The sequence below is a fragment of the Cricetulus griseus genome, chromosome 2 (genome assembly GCF_003668045.3).
Source record: "Cricetulus griseus strain 17A/GY chromosome 2, alternate assembly CriGri-PICRH-1.0, whole genome shotgun sequence".
NCBI lineage: Eukaryota > Metazoa > Chordata > Mammalia > Rodentia > Cricetidae > Cricetulus > Cricetulus griseus.
In genome coordinates, this window is record NC_048595.1 from 192,360,850 (window position 1) to 192,378,952 (window position 18,103).

At 38.7% G+C, this 18,103-nt stretch overlaps 1 protein-coding gene across 1 annotated transcript in view; it reads right to left on the bottom strand.

Moving 5' to 3' along the window:
• LOC100761590 (small conductance calcium-activated potassium channel protein 2) overlaps window positions 1–18,103 on the bottom strand; it is a 127,672-nt gene that overhangs the window by 76,207 nt on the left and 33,362 nt on the right. The window contains exon 4 of the mRNA XM_027400851.2: window positions 15,430–15,848. Coding sequence (XP_027256652.2) covers window positions 15,430–15,848 — 419 coding nt within the window. The remainder of the gene's footprint in view (window positions 1–15,429; window positions 15,849–18,103) is intronic.

Consider the following 18,103-nt stretch of genomic DNA (forward strand, 5'->3'; position numbering starts at 1 on the left):
TTAGTTGCAGTGTTCTATGACACAATAAGGTCACTATAATTCACAGTAATTTATTGTATACTTAGTACCTGGAAGAGGGAACATGAGCACTCTGTGCACAAAGTAGTACGAAAGATATGTAAACATTCATTACTTTGATTGACAAGTACGTATTATGTAACTGTGCTGAAAATGCCACACTGTATCTCATAAATATGTGTAATTGTTCTGTTAATCAAACCTTAGAAAAATATTCAATATAAGGAACTATAAACCCCTCAATTTTCTCACTATGTTATGTACATGTACCATCTGTACCCCATAAGTGTGTATAATTAAAAAAACAACAACAATGGGAACCCAGTAGGCATACACGCATAACGAAAGTAGTTAACATCATCTACTCTCAGAAAGACAGCATGTTAGAAATTCTAAGGACAGTGTTGGTATTGCTTTGTCTAAATCCCACTCTCCTAACAGTATACGAACTGGACTCTATAGACAGATAGCACATCTTTGTTCAAACAGAGAATGTGAATAGTGTCTAATAAGCATGATCACATAGATTATTAGAAACCAAATTTTATAACTTTTTGAGACTATAAAATAATTACAACATTTACCTCCTTCGGTTTCCTCCCTCCAGCCCCTCCCACATATCCCCTTGATTTCATTAAAGAAAGGAAGTCATCAAATTTAACTTTTATTGTGATCACTGACAGCAAAGGCATTTTGTGCTAAACACAAAGGCTCTGATACTCTATGCCTTGCTTTGTGGCTTTCAGATGAACATCTTGTGTCTGCTAGATGACTTTTCAAATGAGGTTCTAAAGCTATAATATACACACTAAAAGCCTGCAAAACTTATACTTAAATGTAAATAAGAGTTTCTGTCCCACCTTTTTCCACATCCCTTTAGTCCCAAATACATACATAGAAGCTTATATTATTTATACTGTTTGATGGCTTAGGCTTCTTACTGGCTAGCTCTCTCTTAATTATTAACCCATAACTACTAATCTACACATGGCCTTATCTTACCAGAGAATGCCTGGTGTCCTATTTTCCTGGTAGCTACATGGCATCTCTGTGGCAGCTTCTCTCTGCATCATCTCCCCAGAATTCTCCTTGTCTGGTAGCCCTGCCTGGCTACTAAATCAATCAGCGTTTTATTAAACCAATAAGAGGGACATAAAGTCAGCCGACAGGAAGAAATCCCCCATCACTTAAATTTCACTTTTGCTAGACTATCAAGCATAACTTAGAAAACTAAAACAGCACATTTTGTTTAACACACAAAGTTTTCAAGAGGCAATGTCCAGGGAAGAGTCCTGAAAGCACAGGTATCAGGCAGCAATCATCCAAGCATCTTTTACCCTTGCAGGGTAGAATCAAAACTACCACATCTTAACTGATGCTCCAAGTAGCCTAACAGCAGCCCACAGCTAGAGCACTCCCCGTTTAAAGTCCTGAGCATGGACTATCAGGAACTCAGCAAGAAACACAGTGAGGAGGAACATGGCCATTCACAATGTCTTGCTAGCTACATCTTTGAAGCACTTAGACATCTGGCCGATGATCATGAAAGCAGAAGACAAATTAAAACAAATTATTGCTTCAAATGGAAAAGAAAACAAAAATAACATTAAGTATCCACCAAAGAAGACAAACCAGGAGCATTTTCACCCTAAGCAACCGTGTGACATTGTCCATTGTGGCTTTACTTCTCAGAGTTGTCAACATCATCAGTGCAATGGAAAGATCTTCAGTGGTGTTAAAAAGAAATCTCCTCTCTTCTTTCCTCCCTTTTATGACATTAGAAAAGGTGGTCTCTAGAAAGATTTCAGAATGGGAAAAGGGCAGCCTGGAGGAAAGAGAACTCAATGAGAGAGTGGGTATTTTCAACAAGTGCCACCTGGGAGTGATATATCTCTGAGTTTCTTTTCCTGTATTGTCTTAGGAGTGAAGGCAAGACTGATTCAGAGAAAGGCAAGGCTGCATGGCCTTGACGTATTTACAAATAATAAGAGAAATTTAAAAAAATATAACAATACACTATATGCAAACTATATACAACTATATACAAACTATATACAACTATATACAAACCATGTTTCTGATAAATATTGATAACTACATTAAAAAACTCTTAAAATGCATTAAGACAAAGGAAGCCATTTAAAAACCAGTGAGCATAATGAAGAGCTATTTTCCCAAAGATTTACAAAGAGTTAATGATCACTAACGGTTATTCAAAATCACTACTCACTAGAGGGCTGCAAATTATAAACATAATACCAGGCCACTCTCTGCTTTTTAGTATGGCTGTAATATTACACGAGTAAATGTATATAATGTATATATGTATATATGTACTTTTCTTTATATATCCATATTTATGTATATATGATCACATATATATGGCTGCCAATGCTAGTTATCCATACCCAGATGTACATATTAATATAAAAATATATATTTACATACAAAATACTGCCATTCATATGTATGTGTTATTGACTAACAATACTGTTAGGTATATCATGAATCTATAATCCTCATATACTTTCATATATTGTTCACTGCTGCAGGAATATAAAATGATACACATTCAGATATTTACCTGGGGGCAGAGTACATGTTTATGCAGAGACTTTTATATAAAAACTCACAGAACCCTATAAAACTCACACTAGGAAACCATCTAAATGTGGATCAGTTGGTGAACAGTTGGATAAAATGTTCTTATAATAGAACAATGTTCACCAATATAAAGGAGCACACTGTCAGACATGCTGTAACAGAGATAAGTATCATTTAAGCAAAGTAAAAGAAAAAGATACAAGAAATGATACAGTCATCCCTAGTGTCTATAGGGGATTGAAGCTGTGAATAACCACAGTCTGTTGATGTGAGCCTTACATAAAATATCATAGTATTTGTACATCATCTATAGCAACCTGTAGGTTTTAAATGCTCTCTTAGGTTACTCTTAACATGTAGTACAACATAAATACATATGGTTATTATGTGATCATAAATAATGATGAGAAAAAAATTTGTACAATCTTGATACTGATACAGGTCTTACAAATATTTGTGACCCCTGGTGTGTTGAGAAACCTGTAGCTAGTGAATTTTCAATTGTATTGTCTGATCTTGCTGATCTGAATGCTTCAGCATGGCAAATCTGTCTTTACAGAATTTATTGTGGTGTGGGTGCACCAGCCCACAGCACTAAACCAACCAAATTGATAGATTTTATTAAATATATATTATGCTTCATTAAAATTGTTTTTTAAAATGAGTACAGTGTAATGCTCATTTTATACACTTTAGCCAAAAAGTGTGCTGACACCTTGATAATTTAGTTTTAGTTTTTATTATTCCATACTTTTCACTAAGCATTGAATAACAGCCAGGAGATCAAAGCATCTCTGACTTCAGTATGACACTACATTTCCATTTCTCATTACTGGGCTTTCCAGCATTCCTGGAAATTTGGTAGCAATCAAAGTATTTATTAATCCATGGGATTTTTTTGACCCAGGGACTAAGAAGAGTTGCAACAGGCAGGGTGGGAAAGTTCAAGGACTGTTTTCCTTCCTGGGATGCCAAAAGCCATGCATGAACTAGATGTCCTGCCAGGCCAACAGCTAATAAAGCAGCTCATGCCTCTTTTTATTGGAGCATAGCCAAGCAGACTTCCTGACACGAAGTAGGTGCTTTATTACCCAGTACCAGCTCTGGGATAGAACACCAAGGCCTCATTCTCTATCTACTAACAGTGAACAAGTTCATTAAGTTATAAAAGTTTACTGCTACATTTTTCTCCACATCCTCTCTAGCAGAAAGTGTCACTGGTGTTTTTGATTTTAGCCATTCTGACAGGTGTGAGGTGGTATCTCAGAGTTGTTTTGAGTTGCATTTCTCTGATGGCCAATGATTTTGAGCATTTTCTTAAGTGTTTTTGAGCCATTTCAGATTCCTCTGTTGAGAATTCTCTATTTAGTTCTGCACCCCACTTTTTAATTTCATTGTTTGGTGTTTTGGTGGCTAGCTTCTTGAGCTCCTTATATATTTTTGAAATCAGTCCTCTATCAGATGTGGGATTGATGAAGATCTTTTCCCATTCTGTGGGCTGTCGTTTTGTCCTACTGACTGTTTCGTTTGCCTTGCAGAAGCTTCTCAGTTTCAGGAGGTCCCATTCAGTAATTACAGACCTCAATGTCTGTGCTACTGGCGTAATGTTCAGTAAGCGGCCTCCTGTGCCAATTTGTTCAAGGGTAATTCCCACTTTCTCTTCTAGAAGATTCAGTGTGGATGGATTTATGCTGAGATCTTTGATCCATTTGCACTTAAGTTTTGTGCATGGTGACAGGTATGGATCTATCTGCAATTTTCTGCATGTCAGAATCCAATTGTACCAGTACCATTTGTTGAAGATGCTATCTTTTTTCCATTGTATAGATTTAGCACCTTTGTCAAAAATAAGGTATTTCTAGGTGCGTGGGTCAATATCAGGGTTTTCAATTCGATTCCATTGGTCTGTCTGTTTATTTTTGTGCCAATACCAAGCTGTTTTCAGAACTATGGCCCTATAGTAGAGCTTGAAGTCGGGGATGGTGATGCCTCCAGAAGATCCTTTATTGTAAAGAGTTGTTTTGGCTCTCCTGGGTTTTTTATTTTTCCATATAAAGTTGAGTATTGTTCCTTCAATGTCTGTGAAAAACTGTGTTGGGATTTTGATTGTGGGAGTGCGAACTTGTAAGACCACTCTGGAAATCAGTATGGCGGTTGCTCAGAAAAATGGGAATCAGTCTACTTCAAGATCCAGTCATTCCTCTCTTGGGTATATACCCAAATAGTGCATGTTCATACAACAAGGACATATATTCAACCATGTTCATAGCAGCATTGTTTTTAATAGCCAGAACGTGGAAGCAACCTAGATGCCCCTCAACTGAAGAATGGATTGAGAAAATGTGGTACATTTATACAATGGAGTACTACTCACCAGCAAAAAGCAATGGAATCTTGAAATTCACAGGCAAATGGATGGAACTAGAAGAAACCATCCTGAGTGAGGTAACCGAGTCACAAAAAGACAAACATGGTATGTACACACTCATATATGAATTTTAGACCTAGAGCAAAGGATTACCAGCCTATAATCCTCTTCACCAAAGAAACTAGGAAACATGAAGGACTCTAAGGGATAAATGGTCCTCAGGAATGGAAGTGGCATGAACTCCTGAACTAATTGGGAGCATGAGGGTAGGGGAGAGGGAGCTGCCACAATAAGAGCCTCTGGTGGTGGATTAGTATTTTTCCATGGTGCAAGAAGGGACTTAGGGATCCCATACCACGTGAAGGGTTACACTCTGGCCCTGGACACATGGGGAAGGGCCCAGGACCAGCACAGGAATATTTGGTGGACTTTGCAGAGCCCCCCCATTGAGGGCCCTACCCTGCCTGGGGAGTGGTGGGTAGATGGAGTGTGGGGTAGGCTGGGCGTGGGGGAGGAGGGATAAGGGTGAGTGGAGGGAGAGGGAGAAGGGACTTACATGTGAAACAAGCTTGTTCCCTAACTAGAACTAATAAATAAATTAAATAAAACAAAAGTTTACTGTTACAACATGAGGCAGATTTATCTGAACTTGGTACATGCCCAAAATGTGTAAATTTTATTGCATGGGAAAAAACTTTTTTGTCTTAAAATTTTCCTCTTCTATTTTAATGCAATTTTGCATTAAAGAAGCATTAAAAATAAAAGAATAAGGTGCACCAGTATGCCTACAGCTTTAAAATAAAAGGACCCTTATAGTGGGAAATTACCAATACAGAGCCAAGTGGAAATACTAGGGTATTTAATAGGGAAAAGCGTTACTTACAGAGCGACCTAGCCAGCGGCGTGGTAGTGGTCTGTATGCAAGTCAAAAGAGGGAACCGAAACTGAAATTGACCAGCCACGACTGCCTCTCACTCTACGTCACCCTGACCACGCCCTCGGTCAGGCAGACCTGTAGCCAGTCCCTAAGCAAGCGTGGCTACAGGTTCCCCTACAAACCTGGGTTTGATTCCTAGAACTTAACAACAGCAACAACAACAACAACAACAAAACCAACACAAATAGAAGGGAAAAAAATCTGTGGGCAAATAATAGACAATGTTTATCCCCATCCAGCCTGTTATCTAAAAACAAAATGGTCCATTGAAATTGAACTGCATGAGTTCACCAAGGAAGCCTTCATGTATACGCCTTACACATACATTCTACATGGATATAGCTTCAAGGATTTTCCAAATCCAGGAAGAAGACAGAGCTCATACTTCATGAAATCTGAACTTGAGCATGGATGTCAGAGTGGGAAGAAGCTATGAACTGACAATGATGTCAGGGGTCTACTGAGATTGGATGCCTTTGCTGTTCAACTTTGAGTTGTCCTGCGTTAAGAACCCCTGAAGACATTTTCCAACCCTCATTCTTGAGATGAGGCTAACAAAGCCCCCTGCTCCAAATGTAACTCTTGTTTGTTACCTCAGAGGTAGACTCCTTCCTCCAAAACAGATCTATATAGGCATGAAGAGAAAATGGAGCTTGAGGCCATGATTTTCTTTTCAAAAGATTTTAATGACCAACTTATTTGGGAACATAACACTGAGCACTGAGGCTCTGCAAGACCAGTGCATTCTGAGGCCTTAGAAAGTGCAGACTTTTATAACATAAAAGAGCCATTTTAAAGCTGTGACTCATAAGTATTTCATGCTATAAGTGTATCGTATGAGTCAGACACTGGAAGTAAACAAAGTATTATATTACCATTAGCCGCATATTACAAATCCATTGATGAAATGCTTGGTGTTGACTTGGCAACAGCTGGAAATTGGAGAGGTGAAAAATAATATAGTTATCCATCACTCTGTAACAAACTCAAGTGCCAGCAACGTGTTTGCCTCGTATCACAATGCATAGTTAGTGATACTTTTATAAATATTAAAAAAAATGCCACCATAGATGACATCTCTCAAATTTAAACAAATGAGATAAAACCAGGCAACCCTAAAGACTAGGGCTTAAAAGACAACAGTCCTCTGGGTGAGTCTCCTAAAAAATATAAGATAAAAGCTTGGCCAGTGTACTGGGAAAAAGAGCCAGCATTGTAAAATGTAGCTTTCCATTACAGTCTCCTGCTTGTAAGCCTATATTAATAACAAAAAAACATAATAGAACAGGTAAGACATCCACATGCTATTTATCCTTCATCCTCCAAAAGTTTGCATATGTCATTTGAAAGGGGAAAGTAAAAGTTTAAACTTCTTTTGGAAAAAGCAAAGTGAAGACTAAGATCCAGGCTACATATGCACACCAAATGCAGTTTGCACACAACTGAAACCTACCGTTGGCATTATTTTAAAGCATGCTCCTCCAAGAGTAAACAAAGAACGATCTTGACTGTACAGACAAATGTAGTCAGGAAAGGGTATCAGTGCAATACTGAAATGATGTAGTAGATGTTAACAACGATTGCTTTTGGGGTTCTCATGAATAAGAGCATTCATTCTGATGTGTAAATGGACATGATTCAGAGGCCATAATCCGCAAAGAGTAGAATCCTTGTATCATCTATAAGTTATGGCTGAAAGGATGGAAGACTATCTAATTACAAAACACAGTGCTCACACACAGTTCCAGAAGATAATCACACCCAACCTTCACTCTTCACTTCTTTAACACTTCCGCTTTCAAAATGAAACCATTTCAAATTCACTTTCCAAAATATATCCCTTTCCATTAATTCATAAGTTAATTTATTTAAATATGCTTATAGACAAGACAATGAATAAATCAGGGCATGAAGTAATTTGGCCATTGATATCCTAACTCCATGGTCCTTTCCCCATTGACAGAAATGCTCCCAACTCCTCTGATTTATTGCAGTAACATAGTGTGACTTTTACTTGGAAACACTGGCACCAGAGTCCAAAGCTCCATGTACTCAATATATTATTTTTGTTTTAGTATATACTCTCTTCCAAATTATTAAAGAAGAAAAGAATCTATTGAACACAGAAATATTTCATCTTATTGACTCTTTAGTCTGCAGAAGGTTGCAATACCTCTCAGTCTCTAAAACTTCAGTATTAATTAACATACACCCAGAACATGCCCCAGGGGTTCAGGCAAACAATACCACTTTCCCTCTTGGAATTCCTGGTGCATATTTACATACTAGTCATTCTTCACACCTCGATGGTGATAATAATAACAATAAAAACAAAGCAATGGCCAAGTGTTGGTGGCACACACCTTTAATCCCAGCACTCAGGAGGCAGAGGCAGGCGGGTCCCTGTGAGTTCGAGGCCAGCCTGGTCTCCAGAGTGAGTGCCAGGATAGGCTCCAAAGCTACACAGAGAAACCCTGTCTCAGGGGAAAAAAAGAAAAAAAAGCAATGGCAACACGATTTTCTTAGTGTGACACAGCACTAGCCCCCATACATAGGCTAGCCAAGTTAGGATAATATCTTCGGAACAGCATCTCTTGATTGATACTAAATTGTCCATGGAGTAGGCTATTTCTATAAAACTAAAGAAGTCCATAAGGACTGGGTATTTCTCAAAGTCCAGGGACTTAAGCTTTAGTGTTTCAGTTTCTTCTGTTTCACAAATACCCCTGAACTTTTTGCTAGACACGTCCTGATGAAATGTCCAGAGCTGAGCCATTTTGAATGTCAGATCATTTACCAGGATAATGTCACACTTCTTGGCTTGCATCAGAAAAGATGTTCTCTTGAACACAAGGCTACACCAGAACCAGAGTGTGATTACTCTCATAGCTGAAGGCAGATGTTTACTAACCAATGAGGCAACTCAAATAATACTTGAGTCCTGTCTTATCTGCTTTTACCTATCATTCACTGAAATAAATAATAAGTCAATAAATACACACATGTGTATGTGTATATATATGTAAAATATAGAAATACAATTTTATAATTACAAAAATCACACATTATATATCCATGCTACCTATACAATACACATATCCATAGTATGCATATAGCACAATATGCACATACACACTTACATTCACAGACAAATAAATATTGAGCACAAAATATACCAGAGATGAAAAACAGATGCCTCCTATAAAATGCCTCCCCATCATTAGAGGATGCTTGCAAGAAACTGCTAGAAACTCTATGCTTAGTAGGAGGACAGGAATCAAAACCTTTTCCAGAAAGCTTCCTGATTCTCTCAATCTTAAAATATCCTTAGAATTATTGTTTTAAAGATTTCTTTTATTTTAAATTATGCTTTTGTATGTGTATGGATAAATGCAGGTACCTGCAGAGGCCAGAAGAAAGCATAAGATGCTCCAGAGCTTAAGTTACAGATAGATGGTTGTGAGCCACATGACATGGGCATGAGGAACCAAACTTGGGTCCACTCAAACAGCAGTACATAGTACATTTAACAGCCAGGACATATCTCCAACCTCTATATAGTCTTAAAATTCTTATCATTAACTAAAAAGAGTTTCTATTAGATATAAAATACCTCCCTTTAATATAGACAGGACACTTAGATGAGCCAAAGATAAATCAATGTGGTTCACTTACACCAAAGAAATAAGTGAATTATGCTTATATAAAACAGTATATATTTATAAAATAAAAGAAAGATGGATGGGAAGGAGGGGGCAGAAGGAGGGGGAGGAAGAGAAGAAAGGAGGGAGGAAGAACAGAGGAAGCAAAGAGAAGAGAGACAGAAAGACAAGCCAACATTAAGGAGAAAAACGCAGGCTTGTGAAATATTTAAAATGGAAACTGTAAAATAATTTGTATAATTTCGCTTTTCCCTTCCTTCCCTCCAAATTTGTTCATTTACCTCATCTAGCTCTCTTTCAAAATCATGGCCTTTCTTTTTCATTATTGTTATCACACACACACACACACACACACACACACACACACACACACACACGTATATATTTAAATATTCCTAAATACTACCTGTTCTGGGTCTGTATAATGGTACTTGTATGTGTATTTTTAGGGCTAGCTAGGAGAATTGGATAACCAATTGGTGTGATCTTCAAAGAGAGGGATATTTCTCTTGCTCTCAGCATTCCTTAGTTGCCTGTAGTTCCTTGTGTAGGGTTGAGGTTTCGGGGTTTTTCGTGCACATGGTAGAATGTCTATTGCTGTTGTCCTGGTTCAGTTCAAATTTTGGGAGTTATGCTGGTGAGATTTAATATCTATAGCTTCTGACATTTGTAGGAGACACAATTTTGGAGGAGAATCTACAACTGCCACTTTAGTAAACCAGAATAATACCTAATTACATTCTAATTGTTTGTCCTTATAACTACAGACAAATGTAATCACTACCCATCATCAAGAAAACTTCTCTTTCCAACAGACCATTACAGAGAACCATGACCAATCAAGATGCAGAATAATGGATCCCAGTCCCAACAGATACATATCTTTGCATCTAAAAGTCACAATTTGGAGATTTTCCAAAGCAAAATGGGAAATTTGCTAAAAAATAGTCAAATGTGGAGAAATCTATAAAAATGTTGGGTAATGATTTTATTTCTTTTCAGATTTGTATAATTATAAAATGTTAAGCTAGATAATGATTACTCAAAGCATTTAGCTTGCAAATGAAGAAACATGAGCAAGAAGAAGCAATATGTTTAGCCTGAGGTCACCCACCCTCTAAATTGCAAACCATGACTCAGTCTTGGGATTGCAATCCTGAACCTGGCTTTTGGTCCCTTTCCCACAAAACCATAAATCTGTTGATTTGTTTCTGTTACCACTAGCTGTAGACTCATTTTCTTGATGTAATGGACTCTTTCTCTTTTCATTGCCTATTGATGAAGATAGGACTGGCCAACCTAACAATTCAAGCATAACAAAAATACATATCCCTTGGGCTGCTGGAAGTTGGCACAGCTTGCCTCAGAATTTCTATATTTGGGGTAAAAAATGGTGAGATGAACCATTTAAAAACAGAAAATGCATGGCAGGTGAGCAATTTTGAGGTGACTTAAATTAGTCTTTGGAAATAGTCACAGTAGAGACCACCCAAACCCATGTAAATATTACTAAGTATGATTATTACCCACCACAGTTAAACACTGCTAGGCAGAAATGTTGGCTTAATCCTCAGAATCTGAATAGGTATGTCTAAGTTTTTAATACTCATTCTTCAACTTGGTAGGTACATCTGCTCCAAAAACATCATAAGTCCATAAATACCATGATTGCTAGGTGATGAGCATTACCTTAAGCAGTTTGCCTTTCTTTAAAAAGAACATTATGGGAACTATGGATATTAGTTTTGCAGTAGAATGTGCTTGTCTAGAAAGTGCAGGGTTTGAATCTCAGTACAGCAAAATTCAACCAAAAACAAAGGGAACACTAAACCCTCAAATGCTATGCCTATACTTAGGTAGAGAAGAACCAGAAAGATTCAGATGCATGACTGATGGGGAATGTCCTTCTGTATATGTTTATCTTATTGGTTGTTGAATAAAGTAATGTTGGCCAATGAAGAAGCAGGTTAGGTGACTAGAAGTCAAGGAGGAGTCTGGGAAGTGTAGTAAAAGAAAGTCTTGTGATACAGGCAGGAACTGACATAGCAGACAGACTCATATATAAGCAAGGACAAGAAGGAAGTCGTTCCTTCTCTCTCTCTTCCTCCTGCTCTCTGGTCTGGAGTCGCCATATGAGCCCAGGAAGACAGGACACCTTCGGAGGCATCCTCCATAAGATAAGTCTTGTGATTATGGTTGATAATTAAGACTGAGCTAGCAGATGAGAAATCCTAGTCTTTGGCCAAGTAGCATTTGTACCTAATAAAGGTCTCTGTGTGTTACTTGGGACCTTAATGTGGCGGCGGGCAGAACTCAGGCAGCTGGCAGAAAGTGCTCATGTGGCAGCTTGGCAGAAAGACTTATTGATACAGAATGATGGCCATGGGCTGCTTGGCAGAAAGATTTATTGTTACACATGACTTTAAAACCAAGCCACAGATAAACTTGAGTACTCACCCAGCATGTGCATGCTCCTTGTGGCTCCTTTTCTCAACTCTCTGATAATAACTATAGATAACTTTAAGCAAATGAGAAAAAAAAAACGTATAAATCCATAAAGACAAAATGAATGTGTGGCAATACAGTGCCAAATATACCAGAAAGCTGATCTTATACTGACTCAAGAAAGCAGAATTCTAGATCAGAGTTATAACTAGAAGTAGCTCTCAGAACACTGGTGACCACTCCCCCATCCCATCCTCATAACTCCAGGATGGTCCACTCAGGCCCACTGCAGATGGGAACATGGCATAGCTTTAAATGGAAAGAGACCCAAAGCCTGCACAGAGGCAAACACTTAACCTAGACGTCTACTCTTAGTCAAGCCTAGAGGAGTCTGGACTTATGTAATCAGGACAGACTAGAGCAGATCTGTGGACTGGCTGAATGGTTTCCAACATTCCCTGATGAGAACCTGAAAATGAATATTTGTATATGAACTTTTCATATCTCTTTCCCCTCCCACTGCTTTCACAGGAATTTCCACAAAGTAGCCATTCATACTTTGGCTTCGATGATGAGGTTATAGAAATGATTGCTCATGGGGTGGTCAGATTTTCAGAGGAAATACAAAATATGCTGTTCCTTCCCATCAACCAAATCTTCCCTCAGTGAAGGCTATAGTTGGCCAATTCCAGATAGAAACCTACAGTTTCCAGCCGACTCTTTCCCATGTGCTCCTCAGGATGAGCATGCAGCCAAGGACACTCGAGCATCTAAGGAAAGCCTCCAAAATAGCAGCCAAAAAAGGAACTAATGCATCTTTGGGGACATAAACAAAATACAAAGAGAAAAGAATTTTAAAAGCATCCTTAACAATGACAGATAAATAAAATGCTATATAGCAGCAAAAGAGAAGCAAGGAACTATCAAACACAAATGAGCACATAGGGTCAAAAATAAGGAATTTAATGTATGGTAAGGAAGAAGTCAATTCCAAAACCAAAATTACAGTGGTTTGTTTGCTTTCACTGTAATGAGGATTAAATCCAGAGCACAGCTATACTAGGCAAAGGCTAGGTATATCCCTAACCCCTAACAGAAAGTTTAAAAATAAAAGTGAAGTTGTCATCCAATATAGAAAGCAAAGTATAGACAGAAAATAAGAAAATGAAAAATGAAACTAGTATGTGGAGAGCATTATCCACACAACAAAATCCAGGAGCTTTAAGACATCAGTTTTCTTTCTAAGAATTGAAAAACAGGAATTCTAATACTGAATGGTAATGTTTTCCTTCCAGCTTAGTGAATGTACATGAATCTATGGATATTTTAATTACTGTCTGTGGCCCCATGATCCCGCAGTCAACACCTGGTGAACCACTCAGGCCATGGCCTGGGGGGCCTTCGGGTCCCTCAGCCCTGGTTCTGCCATGGCCGCTATATGTAGGTTCAAACTAAATCCCTATTGTTCTATTAACCAACAAAGACTTGGAAGTCAGATGTGGGGTGAAAACCTGCTAGATCAGAGAAGCTGAGAAGCAACCAGCAGACCTTGATTTTGGCCAGAGACCCAACATGAGATGTGTCTCCTCAATTGTCCCAAAACCAAAAGAAAGCACCAAACTCAAGTACCCACCATTTCCTTTCCAGTGCAGCTTCTCTATCTAAATTGCTGGTTTCTCTATGGCCAATTCAGCTAGTGGCTAGCTCTGCCCCCAGTTCAAAATAAACTTTATTTAAGTCTTGGAGTGTCACAATGTGATCAAAATTCCCTCAAAAGAATGGGTCAAGAACGTTCCCAGTATCATAGACTGAAACAGATTTAAAAACTTGTACAATGATAGAATGCCAATCCTGGAGACTTTCAGAGAGAAAAATAATAAAGATTAAAATGAGAATGGAATCAGACTGTGAGACCCTAAAAACAAAGGGAAATGAAATTCTCTACTTTTCTGAAGAATGACTTTACAACCTGTAATATTGTATCTACCCACACTGTTCATTAACATCATCTGAGAATACAGACTGCCATGTTGTCAAGGTCATTCTCTCACACACTGAATTTTCTTAGAAACTGTCACAAAATGGAATCACCCATAGTAAATAAGTAAAAGCATAAGTAAAGGAATAAAGAAAGAGGCACTACACACACACACACACACACACACACACACACACACACACACACAGACATACACACATATATATATACAGAAACACACATAGACACACATACATACATACATTCCGATACACATAGACACACACACACACACACACACACACACACACACACACACACACACACACACAGAAAAAAACCCTCCCTCCCTGACATGACACAGTGGGCAAGAAAGGTTCTGAAAGCCACAGCTTCCAGAGGAAAATGAGGGAAAGGTTAATATATCTAATGAGAAAGAGGGAGGCTATTAAATGGGGGAAGGTTTAGAGATGATTCCATGGTAAAAATATATAAAAACTGAGCCAAAAGAAAAATGTCTAAGCAAACAAACAAAACCAAAACAAGAAAGTAAAGGAAGTACTATTTATTCCAGAGAAAGTAAAAAGGAAAAAATATGAAGAGGAGGGAAGAGTTCTAAAATAAGATTTACCCCGTCACAAATTTTGTTTCTGTACAAGAGTAAGAGCTAAAATCCAGTCCTCTTTCACATGCAAACTTCACCTTGAATTTCCTACCCAGAGTCCTATAACCATACTCACCACACATTGTTAAATGGCTTTTTCTGTAGATCATTCATGAATGTATTTTGTTGATTAAACAATGGAGTGAACATTGATGATGACAGAATACATTGGTTAGAATCCATGAACAGCCTCTGAACACTGACAGTCCATGTCCACCCCTAAAACACCAGAGCTGTGTGCAGCCCTAAAACACCATAGCTTTTCAGACAGGAAAGAAACACTATATCTTTCTGTTCCTTCTTAAATGTTCAACAGAAACCAAATCATGCATCCATCAAGTCTTGAACAGGTAATCATGCACACAGTCCTACAAATTGGCACTATGCTTAACTACTTTAACAGGTCCCCTAAGGTTCAAACATGTTGCATCAAGACTTCGTGTGCTAATAACAATCAATACTTAAGCCAGAAGTGGCTTAGCAATGTAACATTTCCCATAAAGAGTAGCCACAAAAAGTTCTGGACTCTGAATTCCAATAGATAACAAAGGCAACTCTCTATTGAGAACTAGATAAAGCAGAATACACAACCATCAACCTGTTAGCTCTATACAGGAACCTTCTGGAAAGCTTTGTTACTGTTATTTAAAAGACAGTAAAAAAAATTCAAAACTCAGGCACATCATGTTCTTTCTCTTGCTTCTGTAGATGCTATGCGGCAAATTACTATCTCAGGAAAAGAAACAAACTTACCTTTCACAAGCTCGGACAGTCCATGCGGCAATTATCCATAATGAGATACTAAAAACCAAGAGCACAGTTCCTGGGCAGATAGTCATTAAAGTCTTCATAACAAAACGCGTATTGAAGTTTATCTTATTAAGTGCCCCAATGCTTCTAGAGGAGGCATCGGTGAAAAGTTTGCTATGTAAAAGCATGACTCTGGCAATCAGATAGAGTCTTAAGAACATTGGTATAGATAAAATAATATCCACATCAGCGGTGGTTGTGGAGGGGGCATAGGAGAAGGCAAGCCGGGCCGTCCATGTGAACGTATAATTCCCAGGTATGGGATGAATAGCACACACCAGTATTTCCAAGCAGATGAAGAAAATACGCTCATAAGTCATGGCTATTCTCCAGTCATCTGCTCCATTGTCCACCATGAATAACTGAAAAAATAAAGTAGAAAAGCAGCTTCAGTATGGCATGAATGCCCCACAAGAGTTAGTGCAGAACTTAAAGACAACAGGTGATGCTTAGCAACACAGCGAGCTAAGAAATTCTAGCCAGGTATACTATTTATAGGAGAGGGTAACGGTATCAGAGGAGGATTCCATTCTGCAAAAATTAAAATGAACAGCTTGCTGCATAGGGACTCAAAGTATTTGGGAGTCCATGTTAGTGGATAATCATAAAGTAGATCTGCTTTGTAACAGATTGCTCTCCATTTGAAGAGACAGTGTTTCAACCCATGCATGATACTATTTAGGGTGCCTCTGTAGTCAGTTCAACCCTAGAATGCAGCAACACATAAGCATTCTTATGAGAAATCTTATTCTTGGCCTCAGAAAAATCACAAGCATCCACAAATAAATGTGGCAGAAACATGTATTCTAGTTGCCTCACTATTGTTTTATATCTTATTCAATTCTTCCTTAATAAAGACTACCTTTCCTTATTTTTGTCATCTCTCATATCACAATTAAGAAAAGAATACCTTGCTTCCCTGGCTGTTTATAAGCAAGGACACCAGACCCTGGCTGTGCATGAATTACCAAAAGCATTTAGAAACATGTGTTCACTTTTTTGGCTGTTATGATGACTAGTGGGAGTTCCTGGCATTTGAGCCTAGGAATCCAAGGGTGTCAATCCTGCTGTGTGGCTGAAGTCCCACAGACGGATGCCAACAGTGTCCCCCACCAAGAAAGATGTCATTCTCTTCTCTTCTGGTCAACTAAAGTAGGAGTAAAAGCACCCAAAAGGAGCATATTTGCCTCCTCAATGAGTGAGCTGCAGAGTGGGTTGGGGAAAAGTCCACATGGCTGTGTCCTGTATGCCCTCCTCTCCTCCATGGAGATCCCTGCTCTTGCTTAGCTTTTCTGTATGTGGTATTTCTCTCCTATGACCCAAACTGTTCCGTGTCTGGCTGTTACTTTGCAGAAACAGCAATTTGGGGACAAAACTGACTCTTCTGTGTGATACTTGATTCAAGGAGATAGAAAACAATTAGACTTTTTTTTGTCAATGATATGTCAGGGTTTGGTGGGTTTGCTTTCTTTCCCAACTTGCATCTGAGTGACAGGGTGATTGTAAAACTGAAACCTACCTCCAAAGGGGCTGATAATCACACACGTCCAAAGGATCTTTCAAAGACCTCTGTTTCTTCTCTACACACACTCTCACCCCCACCCACCCTGCACACTTTCCTCCTAACTTCTCTCTCAGGTTTCATGTGTCTAAAGCAATGTCAACCACATTCCATTATCCCTAGTACCCCTTCTTCTTCCCTTTTAGGGAAATATGCAAATAAGGTCACATCATTACAACTCACCTAAAAGAATAAAAAAGATACAAAAGAGAAACAGGGTCAGCTGTCTACACTGGGTGGGCCTGGTTTTTCTCAGGGCTCCTTCAATTCCAGGGGATTTCCTGCCATCAGCCCATTAGCTACTGGTAAAGATCACTAAAGACAGCTTCATTACTGGAAGCAGTCTTCCACTCTTAACTCTCAGCTTACTTTTCTGCCATTGCCTCCTTGGGTGGGTGGGGGGGGTCTATTTGCAGGGTTTCTGCACTGCTTTGCTCTATTCTTCTCTGCTATTCACAGTGACCTCAGTCTCCTTGCCCAGTTTGGTGTCACTGCCCCCACTAGGGTCAATGTCTAAACCTCTCTGGCTGACACTCCCTGGGTGACCTCATCCTTTACTAGATTCCTCCTTTTGGAAATGATCTCCATCATCTAATAGTCACTTGAAATGTAAATTATGTAATCCTATTAAGGACAATATCATTCAAAATCCGTCCATACATGATGGTAAAACTTAATCTGCATCCACAGCAGACAAGGCATTGTGCTCTATGGTCTTTGCCTATCTCCACCTTCCTTAACGTATGGCCCTCCTTACAGTTCCCTTGGTTGCAAAGGACATAACCTGCTGCCTGCACTCCTGCCCAATCCTCTGCTTTCTGTCTTATAGCCTAGAAAGTCTTCATCTAACAAATTCTCACTTATTCAAGTCTAGATTTCACATCACCTCCAAATCCAAACACTCCTTTGTTGCACTATGGTTGCTTATGTACCTACAATTGACACTTCCACAAAAGACAATGACAAGTTCACCCCTCCATGTTTCTGAGTCTTGAAACAGAAACCACATCTGCCTATCTGAGGTCAATAGATGTTTATTACAGCAACCATTTTGAT